We start from the raw sequence: 12860 nt of genomic DNA on the forward strand, positions 1-12860 counted from the left end.
TCACATCCTTAAAGCATGGGACCTTGTTCATGTTCAAGGCCTGGGTAAATTCATTATCATTTGAGTAAGCCAGAAGCTGAACTGCCAGATGCAGTCTTAAACCTGCTTTACTTAAGCGATGCAAAAGAGATGTTACAGAACCACAAATGATAAATCTAAAATGCTGTTCATGAGAAGGATTCTCAGTTAGTGTAAAAAAATAATAGTTGTCACATATATCACATATGGTCCCACTTTTTTCAAGACTGAGCACTAGCAAGAATAAGGAAGCAGCTATAGCATCTGGTGTGATTGTATAAGAACACAATGTTCCATTACGAAAATTGTATCAGAAGTGTTAACACCAGTAGCAGAGTAAAGGCATTGGTCTTTAAACACAACAGTCTTCTGATTTCTAATACAAGTTCAATAAAATATAGTAAGTGTCAGGATGATTAAAGTTCACTGTAATTGCTCAGATATGAGATTTTTCAACAGACTGATGTGTTCGTTGGCACAGCTCAAGCGCAGTAAATACATTTGCTTAGAGGCTGGTATGACCGATAGCCTGATAACTAATTTTGAAAAAAATGACTATGAATAATACATTCAAGGGAATTGGTGTATTGCCTACATAAGTATTTTTACTAGCAAAATTCTAGTCCAACCAAATTCATATGCAACAAAAAGGGAAAGCTTTGAAATCAGTTCCCTCTTTTGAAACTTTCTTGTGGAACTGATGTCTATTTATATATGTACCTGTATCTTTCATTGAATATTGAAATTAAAAAAAATAGGAAATATAGCAAAAAGCAACACTTTTAAAAATAAATAATTATATGCTCTAATTTAGCCTACTAACAGGTCTTAAGTTTTCTTTGTAGAGTTCAGCATGTTTTGTGGTAAACAAACATTCCTTTCACCTAGATTATTAGCTTTTTCCTTAACATGTTTTACTGGATATGATTTTAAGGTCTGTTCTAAATATTAATTTCACATTTTAATATCTCTAATGTTGCATTTTTTCTTTAGATGGCTACACTGTCTTATGTTAAATCAAAATAAAAATAGGTGATAAATTGATTACATGGTAAAATACTTATCTTGATTATAAAGTAATATGAATGTCATACTAAAGAATCTCAGTATTAAAGTGATTATATTTTTAGTCACTTTATTATGTGTATATATATATATATATATGAGTTGAATTACTCTGAGTTTAAAAATTATGGTATTTGGATCAGAGTTACAGTGCTTTACCTCCATTTTTCCTACAATATTTTTTACCTTCTTTTGTCATCTTCACCTACCTTGAGCTGGGCTTCACCCTTCTCCTGTCTGGTTGAATTTTAGCAAGGAAGTTGGGAAGGATTGAAAGGGTAGACACTCTTTTACTCTTCATTGAAACTCACAATAACCACAGAGACATTTTTTATAATATGCTTTGTTAGAAAATATTCCAATCTAATAATATTCCTAGGGACACAGCACAAACCATTTTACTGCCACATCTGCCTTACATGCCTATAAATGCAAGGGGCATACATCTGTCCCTCAAGTCCTCTGATTGGCTGCGCCACAATAAATTGATCACTTAGTTGTCACCTCCTGTGTTCATGACCTGTGTTATTGCCTTTGCTATGCTATTTTTAACAGTTTGCTTGTAGGGTCCCTCAAAGTTTTGACTCTGGACTAACTGGTTTAGCCCTCTTTCCCTTTTCTCGCAGATTTCTTTGGCAAGGACCTTCAACATCTAGCTTCTCCCTGTCACATGAGACTGAAACATGATGGTTTTTGTGTTGCAAATCCTCCACATCTGACAGCTACTGTTGTTCATAGTTTCGCTCCTCTTATGAAGGCGTATGTGTAGCTCATGAAAGGCTTCCTTTTAATACCCACTTCTCAATGTTCTTTGAGATACAAATCAAATGGTGCCTTTGTCTGTTCATGAAGTGGAGTACCACACAGTTTCTCCAAACATTTCATAGAAACATTTTCCATTTACAGTTTCTTATTTAGATGTTGGAGATTTGGAGATCTCCATGGAAATTATTTTCTCCTTATTTCCTTTCAAAGTAGGTTTTGAGCTATAACTTTGTCAACTGAGATGACTGCGTGTGTCTGGAAGAAAGATTAAAATGCAGAGCAAACCCATTCTTAGGTGCTTCGTTGGACCACAGCTCATGCATGATGTACCATTGAATTACCATTGTAAATCTAAATGAAAATCACAAGGAGCTCCAGAAAATATTGGATGGTCACTGAAAGCTATTGATCTCTGCTTTTTCACACTAACTTGCCCTGAAACACAAACCCCAGAAAATTTCAAGATGAGTTTTTTTTTTAATTCTTTGGTCCTTAGTCATATGTTCACCCTGTAGTTGATTATACTAGTAATGTTGATTCCCTGGAATTAAATTCTCTAGTTTCTAGTGTGCACTTACAGAAGTCTCATCTGATTCCTACACTGTTTCTTGGCATTGCACTCTACAGCATTTTGAGGAAACATGGTTTCCCCAGAAATGTGTTGGAACATATGACAGTCATCTGTTGTTAATAACTTTCCCACATTTTAAAACTTCCTAAGGTAATTCAAAACAAAACACTGCCATACTTTATACCATCAACTGGGTAGGTTTTAGATTGATGGTTTAGTGCATAAAAATCTGATCCTTCTTTTGAGAATGTATCACCTTGGAAAATTGAACTGTGGTAGGGAATCTGTGCATGAGGGCCCTGAGTACACCAGACTAATTATCCTGACCAACCTGTAACCATCTTTCCCTGTAATCTTCCTTTGGATTCCCTTCCAACCCACCCACCTGAGATTTAGTTGCCTAGGTACAATGTCATCTCTGGTATAGCACAGCTGTTTAGCCTTGGACCAGACTTACATGAAAACAGCTAAATTGTAGGCAAAAGCCCCCATCTGGGGCCTCCACTACGCACTCTCATACTTTGGCATGGGAGCTGCATTTTAGCTCATTCTTGTCTTTGGTTCTTGCCTGAGCTACAGTGAATGTAGTGCCTGTCCTTGCAACTTGCTATTCCTTGCTTTGCCTTGCTGACAGTTCTGTATCTGGGAAGGAATTGCCACATGCATCAACACAGGCTAGGAGATGGCTGGCTGGAAAGCAGCTTTGCAGAAAAGAACCTGGGAGTCCTGGTGGACAAGTTAACCATGAATCAGCAATGTACATTTATGGCAGCAAGAAGGCTTACATTGTCTTGGGCTTCATTAGGAAAGAAAGATGGGCCCGAAGTTTTCTCAGGGAAATGGTCAGAGGCAGTGGGAATAAACTGAAACATAAGAAATTCCATTTAAACATGAGAAAAATAATTCTTACTGTGGGGGTGGTCAGGCACTGGACCAGGTTGCCTGGAGAGATTATAGAGTGTTCACCTTGGAGATACTCAAAACTTGACCAGACACAGCCCTAACTCTTATTGACCCTGCTTTGAACAAGGAGGTTGGACTAGATGGTTGCCAGGGGTCCCTTCCAAACTCAGTCATTCTGTGCTTGTATGATAGGGCTTCCTGGGTTGACCTTGGATCTACCTTGTGACTTGTCTGGTAGTCACTGGACTGCTTCCTTAACTTGCCTACCATCACCAGAACTGCTCTACTTCTCTTGCTCTGGTTGGTGAGGTTATTGCCCCATGCCTGCCCTGCTGTCACCCTCAGCTCCTGGGTCACCTTGTACAGCAGCTGGCCCTTGCTACTCTCTGACTCTGATTAACAGTGTTATTTGCAGCATATTCAGGGATCAGTTACACTCTAATTTTTTGCCTTAGGAGTCTCTAAGAAAGGCAGTATCATCTGCACTAGAACTTTCTCCAAGACTACTTTCAGCTGTATTTTTAATTGCATGGTTGGGAAAGTCTATGTGTGTTTTCATATTTCTCTAACATCTGATTAAATCCTCAGGTAAAACAGGGCAACGCATTGCCAGCTAAGAGACCTGGTTTTCAATGGGATCTAACCTTACTGCCAACAGTTATAATAGGTCAAGCCTCTGAGCCATTAGCAGGTTGATCCTCTCTTTATCTTTAGAGTTTGGTTCCTGCATGGGACTCTTTTTACTGGATGAATGAGGAATATTATATTGCAAAATAGTTTTTAATGATGGAGTGTTTCTTATCACACACAGGCTTTTACACAGGATTTCACTTCATCCAGAAAATTAGCCTGCCAGTGTCAGCCCTTCCAATTGCCTTCTTTAGGCATGTTTTGCTTTTTGGTATTTTTAAAATAGGAAATTTAGAAAGATTCTCTCATGTATTTTGTGTCTACTACAGAGCACAAGACAGAATTGAAATTTTCAATGTAAGGGATTTTCACTAGATAACTGTATGGTATGAAAACTTGTTATGAGATAGCTAAAAAGGTACTCCTGATGTAATTAACTAGACATTCAACAAACATTTAGCTAGAGCTCAGACATCACTGGTGGTATTGATTTGAAATGTCTCAATAACTGTGATTTATAAGGCTGCCACAAAAACACCCATTCACATGTCTACTAAGTATGATTCTCTTCTTGAATCATTGGAGAATGCTGGTAGTGTTTTTTGGTTGGGATGTTTTTTGTGTGGGTTTTTTTTTAAATTGTTGTGGGTTTTTTTGTTTGTTTGTGGCTTTTTTTTTTTTTTTTTCCCCACAGTTGTATGTAACAATAGTGTCCTCTTCTTTTCATTTAAAATAAATTCTGTCGATGCCTCAAAGTCTTCCCCCATGTTAGACTTCACAGAAGGTCTGGCATCTTTACCCCATATCAGTATTTAAGATAGTAATATAATTCTTGTAAGAGAAAATTATGTAAAAGTTTCAATTAATTTTAACCTTATTACTTATCAAGATTTTCAGGATTTGATATTCCTCTTACTAAGCATGTACAGCTGGTCAGGAGAGGAGAAAAGAGAAGAACACAACCTAGCTGATTCTGTGATTCTGTGAACAAGTTAAATTTAAATAGGGGGAGATATTATCTTTTCAATAGTCATGACCCAAATCCAGGGTGTCGTGGTTTAAATCCGGCTGGCAGCCATACACCACACAGGTGCTCGCTCACCGTCCCCTGTCCAGGGGATGGAGAAAGAATCGGAGGGTAAGGGAAGACTTGTAGGTTGCAATAAAAACAGTTTAATAATTGAAATAAAACAATCACAATAATAGAGAGTACAAATGGGTAATGTACAGTGTGATTGTTCACCACCCACTCACTGATACTCAGCCTGTTCCTGGCTAGCAATTCTGAAAAGACTGAGATCCCGAAAACGCAATCCCAAAAATGAGAAAGAACTCCCTCCTTCCCAGCTGCCCCTCCTTTATATACTGAGTATGGCTTTACATGATATGGAATATTCCATTGGCTAATTTGGGTCTAGTGTTCTGGCTGGGCTCTTGCCCAGTTTATTGTACATCTGAGCACGGACAGGACATGGGGAGTTGGAAAGTCCTTGATCTCTTAGTAACAACTGAAAACGTCAGTGCATTATCAACATTCTTCTTATACCAAATCCCATATTGAATCCAAAACACAGCACTATTACAGTTACTAAGAAGAAAAATTAACTCCAACCCAGTAAAAACCAAGATACAGGACTTGAGCTCTACATTTCTGAGGACTGAATTTTGTCCTTTTTTACGTTAATTGCAGCATTCAGTAGGTGGGTTTGCCTGATCCATTCCAAACTGCTTGTCATTTTGTCTTGGAGTATTGTATTACTTCAGTTCTGATTGGCGTTGTACGTTACAGTATTTAGTAAAAAAACTATGTTGTGTTCATTTGATCATTTGTTCAAAATGATTTTACTTGGAGGCTTTTACTCATGCCAGCCTTGCAGTTCCATTGTGCTCTAAGGAAGTTTTATTATGATTTACGTAGTTAAATCTTTTAGTATGCTTACAGTTTGTAACAGAGTAACCATGTTTTTTTAAAAAATATTTTGTATTTTAAATTTAGACTATAAAAGAGAAGTTATAGTGAATGTTCAGACTTTCAGCTCATTACCTGCTTAAAAATTTATGGACATTTGTACAAAAAGATGTCACGTGCTTAGCACTGCTGTTTACTCTTTAAAGAAGTAAAATTTCACTTAGTCACTGATTTTGTAACCATACATTTGTTATAAGTTTTTTCGAAGATTTATTTGATGCTCAGACTTAAAATCCATGGTAAGTCTTTTTTCAATTCATGGTTCACTTTCAGTGATTTGAGTTAACTGTTATTGGAATATGCTTCTGGCCAAAAAATAGCAAAATTTCTTCTTGCTAGAGTATTTCCTCTAATAGTTTTTGAAAAGAGAGCGGTGATTTTAAAATGTTATCTATAGAAAAAAAAAAGGTTTGTCCTACCTCAGGATATTTACATCTTTGCTAGGAGTTCATAAGCAGAATTTTAAAAGTATCTGACTTAAAACATCATGGCCCATTTTTATATGATGACACAGACTATGATCTTTTTTTACTTAAAGGAGGTTTACATATATGAGGCAGTAACATGCCCACTGAAAGCTTTTCTTCCCCTATATGCCAGTTTGATTTTTTTAATTTGTAGACTTAAATCTTACCTATGAATAACAAAATGCAAGAATTGCTTTTAAATACTGGGAAATATGAACATGCAAAGGAGAATTCAGAACTTTTTAAAAATGTGAGTAACATACTCATATTGAAACTCTACTAAAAATGTCACAGAAAAAAAATGACTACATCGATAAGAAATGAAGGAAATGTTAAAGGATACCCTTATTCTACATCACCAGTGTGGAGAGACTAATCAAATCTTACACTATCATAGCATGGCATTGATAGATATTAAGCATAGGATATCTCATTCCCCTGGCAGACTGACAAACTACTAATACATGATCTGAAGTGATAGGGGATTATCAACAATGGAGATTGCAATGTGAAAAAATGGAATGTCTATTTCTTTGCTTATGGCTCTAGTTTCTATTATAAAGCTTTGGTTTTATGTATATGTTTCTATCATCCATGCTTTTCATATTAATGGATACCTTAAAATACAACATTTCAGTTATCTTTTATTTAATGTGTAAGTATTTGTTCCTTGTTTCTGCAACCTTCCCAGCAGCATAGCCTTCCTTTTCATATGAAACTTAAGGAATATTTTGTGCATCATTTTATCAAAGAACATATGTCAGTCCTGTTATTCACTAGCTGTTCTTGTGTACAGAGGTAGAGATGAATGTCTGCTACATAATAGCTGTTTTACTATGAATACTATTTCATAAATCTAAGTGAAATTTGAACTCATAGGATACAGATGCATAGATGAAAGCCATCTTATTAGAAATGATAACATTAATGAATTTTTACCAAACTGTTAATTCCTCTGACTGGGTAAGATCAGCATAAGGATTCACTGTATAATGACATAACCACAAAAGTTTAATTTGGTACACTAGGCAGATGTGCACAAATGTACTAATCAAATGGAGTAACAGATTTCCTGCAGCTGCAATGATAGCTAAAAAAAAAAATAAAATTAATATTAGATATGTGTTTATAAGTCTATATATAAAAATTAATTCATGCATAGTAAAAAAATGTATTCCCTATGTCTTACCTGGATGTCACCTCTGACACTTAACTTCCTACCTTAATCTTGCTCACAGTTTCAGCATCTATATATCTGTGTGGTGGGGAGCATTTTTTCCTGTCATTAGATATTCACATTCTGATGTATGCTTTGATTCCCAGATTCTGTTTGTTTTACTTGTGTTTGACTTCTGCTTTACTGATATCTATCTTTACTTCATTGTGTTACCTCACTTAATTATACTTAATAAACATCTTTGAAAGTGGGTTAAACAATACCTAGATATGAAAACTTACAATTAATCCATATATAATTATAGTTATTACTGTTTAACCTCTTTTCTACAGGCATTAAAATTCAAAATTCTGATAAAAAATAAAAAAGTTGGAACCATTGAGGAAGGTATGCTCAGGAGAAATGCTGAGAGTCATGGTGAGACAGGAGAAATTTCTGAATTTGAATATCTGTCTGATGAAGCTGAGACTGATGAAAAAGCCCCTCTTTACCGAAGGACTCGCTCCTCAAAAAGAAAAAATGAACACAGCCATTCACTCCCACCTCGAAAAAAGGCAAAGGTAATTTTTGTCTCTATTGAATTTAGAAAACACATAGATATATGACAGCTTTTTTTAAGAGGAAGTAATACACCATCTTAAAATAGAGACTAAATTTAAATGGTAGGCTTTAAAATTACTTGGAGCAATATATTTTTCTGATTCTTACAAGATGCTTCCCTGTGATCCTGTCCTAAACTCCACTTACGTTTTATTTTTCACTTTCAAGTCTTGTGTTTGGCCCAGGTGCTCAATAATACAATAGAATTAAGATAAAGTTGCTCAATTATTTTGTTGGTCTCAAGTTCCTCCTGGACCTATGCATGGAGAACACTCTTAACAGTTTCTGATGATGAAGGACAGTGAACTATTTCTTTCCACAGTACACCAGTATATCTTGGAGAATTTTAGAGTTCCCATTCCCCCACTTGCTTCTGTTCTGGATTTACACACAAAATTTGGTGTAGAGATCTGGTTGCACTAAACCATTTTTAAGCACTTATAACAGAAAAGGTTTTTTACATTTATCATGTAGAGACGACATTAAATACTACTTCTGAAAGTGTAAAAATTGGATGTAATCTTCTTTCCGATAGTCAAATTGAACTTACTTTTTAAGCCAAGTAGCAATTCTCTGCATAGAAATCTGTTGGTCCATCAGGGTATGAACTCCTTTGTTCAAGTTTTTTAAGCAGGCAGGAGGCACCCATTATCCAGTCATTTTTACACATCATGCTCTGAATTATCTGTGTGGCGGTAGACTAGCAATGCTCCTCAGGGCTCAGTGTTTTTGTCAAGAGGCAGTGTCCCTTCCTATTTGTCTCTCCTCGAAGTGATTTGGAGGTCAAGATCTTTGCTTCTTTCTCTTTCCGTCTGATATAGAGAGATTAAGGAAAAAATCTGAAGAAAGATGGAGTCCTCTTTGAAGAGAAAAGGCCAGATTTCCAGATAATAGGGTCACATATATTTGTAACATTACATTACTGTACAAAACATATACCACATACATCTTGATCAACAACAGCAACAGCAGATGTCTGGTCATGTTTCACAGGCAGAAGAGAAAATGGTTCTGGGGTTCCACTTTATTGGAGTGGGAGTATTTCTTCCGAGGTCCCACTTTGTTGCTTTATTGGAAAATGGGAGAGCATTTGAATCAACATCCAAGATACCCTAGTGATGCTGTTGGCTTTGGCTGTGTCACTGCCTTTCATATTCAGAGCTGTATTATTCAGGAGTTTTGTGACAGTAGACTCCTATTGCTCTTCATGGTACATAGCCCCAGAATAGTTAATGAACTTCAAGTAGTTTAAGAGTCACAAACAGGTAATCCTTATTATTTTGTCAGCTGAGAATTTGCTTTCAAAATTTTTAATGGAATACAAACAATATTAACACCATCAGCACTTAGATGGCTCCTACCACTAATTAGTTACTGCTTTAGTAATGGAGCAAGACTAAGCAAAGATTTTGTCCAAATAACTTTCCATCTTAATTAAGAAGAACAGAAATTTCCTAACTTTAGAGCAATGCTTGGAGAAATATACCTATATTTGATTTGCTTGGCATGGTAAACTATTCTCTTCTTAATCTACATTTTGTAGTTGAGTTTATGCTATTGATATATAGATTCTCCTATTCTTTTTTTTTTTTTTCAAGTACTTGCTGCCAGTACACCTTTTCTAGTACTTTATGTATCTAGAAAAATAAAGTTGGACATATATTTTAAATGAGAAATGTTAAGAGCCATGACAAATTATGTTAATTTACATAACAGACTCAGAAGCAGGGAAATGATAAATCTGTCCAACAGAACACTGTGCTAAGAAACAGTGAAAGCATCTCTCCATTCATCCTACAATTGCTATGATGTACATAAAGACAATAAATTTATCTCTGACTGGATCAACTCTCACTATCTAAATTAATATCTTAAGCTCAAATATTCATTAATTGTGACACATTTCCCCATGCTTTCTGCATCCAAAACAGTAGTTTCTTCTAATGGTTAATAATACTGGTGAAATATGTGTTATTGTGATTTTTTCTTCCATTATTTTATATTATTATTTTTATTAGATGAAGATGAAAATTGCCATTGGCCTGTCAGACCTTGTGATTTATACCAAATCTGAGAAATTTGTGAGCTTTGAGCATTCCTTAGCTAATCAGAAGTGCTTTGAAAATAATTCCATTGGAGAGGTTCGAGCACGGAAATTTGTAAAACATTCAGGTAATTTCTTTTGATTTATTCAGATAAAAGTTACAATGTTGCTATAGTTCACTGCTTAGGCATTGGAAGGGTTAAAATTTTATTTGGTTCTTTTTATAACATTATGTTAGAAATAGCTTGTCATTTGCACTGCATTTTAAAATTTTGATTGGTTTTGTGAGGAAAACACACTCAGCTTTGTTTTAATATTAACGTAATATACAAGATGTATTAATACCTTTTGATTCATTATTTTTTGCATCAAATAATTTAGAAGTTGCAATCAATACTTGAAAATATGTGGAATAGATTTCACACCCCACTCCATGTATGGTCTGTAGTACTCACTGGAATTGGGCATGCAGTACTCCTGGCTTTGATAAGAGAATCTGCATTGATGGGATGAATAAACCCCATAGCAGGCAGTTTGCTCCATTGGACCAGGTTTTTCATACCAGCTAAAATGGATTATTCAAAACTCATTCTGTGTTGGAGCATCTCCAGTTGGTGCAGCAAATACAGTGCACTCTTCTGTTTTAACTCCACCTGTCTGCCAAAAGCCTTAAGGGATTGTTAAGAACAGAGATCACTGACCATGAGAATGAAGTCTGCCCCAGACCCATTCATTCAGGGTCAGCCCAGCTGCTATCCACCATTTTGTGGAGATGATTCAATGGTTGGTTGGGTGAACAGTGCTGAATGGCATCAAAGTAAGTAGGTTTTTTTCAGTTTTCCACAGTCAGAATCCTCTCCTGTCTCTCTAGCAATACAGTGAACATAAAAGTAGATCTAGTATAAAAAAAAAAAAAAAAAAAAAAAAAAAAAAAAAAGAATCACAGTGATGACCCTGGAAATGTAAAACTTTCTGTTTAGTTACTAAACAGGAATAGTATAGATAGAAGTAATCTGAAGTTTTTAACATCTGTATAGTTTATGCCTTTGTGGAAGGGGAACACTACTAGGTGGAAGAAAATCAAGTTACTTGAATAGTTCACATCTTCTGAAGATTATAAATGAACCAATTAAGCATCTTTTAGAAGTGTGCTGTTCACAGGTTTTGAAATTATTCAGTCATTTTATTTAAACCTTAAAAAGCAATCAAGCTAAGATCATTTTAGGATGATTTTTTTTTCCCTTTTTGAACTATTAAAGAATGAGTGGGCTTTTTGATCAGTTTCTTGTTTGTTGTCTTTTAATTTTCCATGAGAATAAACATGTGTAAAAATTATATATTTACCTGACAGAGAGGTGACAAAAGAGAACATTTCCATGAAGGAATGCTTCTTGGTTATTGAACTTTTAACAGAAGTCTGAACTGTGCACACCAATACTATCAGATTCAAATATACACAAAATATTAAGGTTCTAAAATATGATTTAGACATATCTCCAAAGTGGCCCATATGCTAATTTGGAAAAATACATTGATACGATATACTCATTTTGTGGGGGGGGAAAAAAAAAAAAAAAAAAGCTATATCAGATTATTATATTTTTATTATTATTTTTTCAAATCGAAACTCTTTATTAATAAAGTTTTTCCCACCAAGGTTTTATCATTCTGTTTTTCAGCTAAAGAATTTGTTTCGCATACTTCAAGATTCATTACAAGAATCTATCCTAAAGGAACAAGAGCAAACTCTTCAAATTATAATCCACAAGAGTTCTGGAATGTGGGGTGTCAAATGGGTATGTGCATTTGCAGAGACTTGTACTCCAGGCTTTGCAGAGTCTATACAGATAAGAGAGTTTATCCTTCCTGTAGTATTATTTTGTATTATGTAAGTTACATATTTTTCCTTAGTGGCATGACTTTCATTTCGTTATCTCAATTTCTCCTTCAATCTACATATTCTAGTAATTTTTCATCCCAGAATCCAGGAATTTTGGTATATAATAAATAAGGGGAATATTATTTTCAACTATTTATTTTTTTAATTAGTTACAATTAGGCCCTAACTAATTATCCCAAATATCCCAGTTTATTATAAATAATTAATTTCTTTAAACTAGTTTTTCTTCTATTGGATAACAAGAAAAACACTAGTAAAAACAATATATTTTTAAGCTTTGAATCTTATTTTGCATTACTTCTAGCCCTAAAGCATGATTTTATTTTATGAATCAGTGTAGCAAAAGCACACACATAAACAACTTCCAACAGCTAAACCAGAATTTTCTTATTTTTCTTCATATATTTTCTCCTTTTTTATTAATAATTCTATGGTATTTATCTGTGTGTGTCTGTAAGGAGAGTCCAAATTATAATTTCTATTTTACTGCCTGTTTCGGCTGAAATGATTAACTTTGTTAACTTAGGTTTTGAGGTAAAAATGAGTGTGCTATGCATTAAGCACAGTACTGAAAAAAAAAATAATTGTAATATACCTTCCAAGAAAATGAAAATAGATTACATTCTTTTGCATGCTGTGTTAATCAAATTACATAACCTCCATCCTTATTTGTTAGCTGTGGCTAAGGTATAAATGGAACATGATTATAAAGGAAAATGGGAATGGCAGATGCTGCTCTTCCCCCTCCCCC

General features: G+C 34.9%; 1 protein-coding gene across 2 annotated transcripts in view; it reads left to right on the plus strand.

Moving 5' to 3' along the window:
- The window catches only part of PLCZ1 (phospholipase C zeta 1), a 53351-nt gene that overhangs the window by 20068 nt on the left and 20423 nt on the right, over positions 1-12860 (plus strand). Inside the window, exons 7-9 of one of the 2 annotated variants that reach the window (XM_026867837.1) lie at positions 7898-8134; positions 10190-10337; positions 11889-12005. In XM_026867837.1, the coding sequence (XP_026723638.1) occupies positions 7898-8134; positions 10190-10337; positions 11889-12005 (502 nt within the window). Of the gene's footprint in view, positions 1-7897; positions 8135-10183; positions 10338-11888; positions 12006-12860 lie in introns of both variants that reach the window. The other variant, XM_026867838.1, reaches the window with a different exon arrangement.

The sequence above is a fragment of the Athene cunicularia genome (genome assembly GCF_003259725.1).
Source record: "Athene cunicularia isolate RWA chromosome 1 unlocalized genomic scaffold, athCun1 chr1_part2, whole genome shotgun sequence".
Lineage (NCBI taxonomy): Eukaryota > Metazoa > Chordata > Aves > Strigiformes > Strigidae > Athene > Athene cunicularia.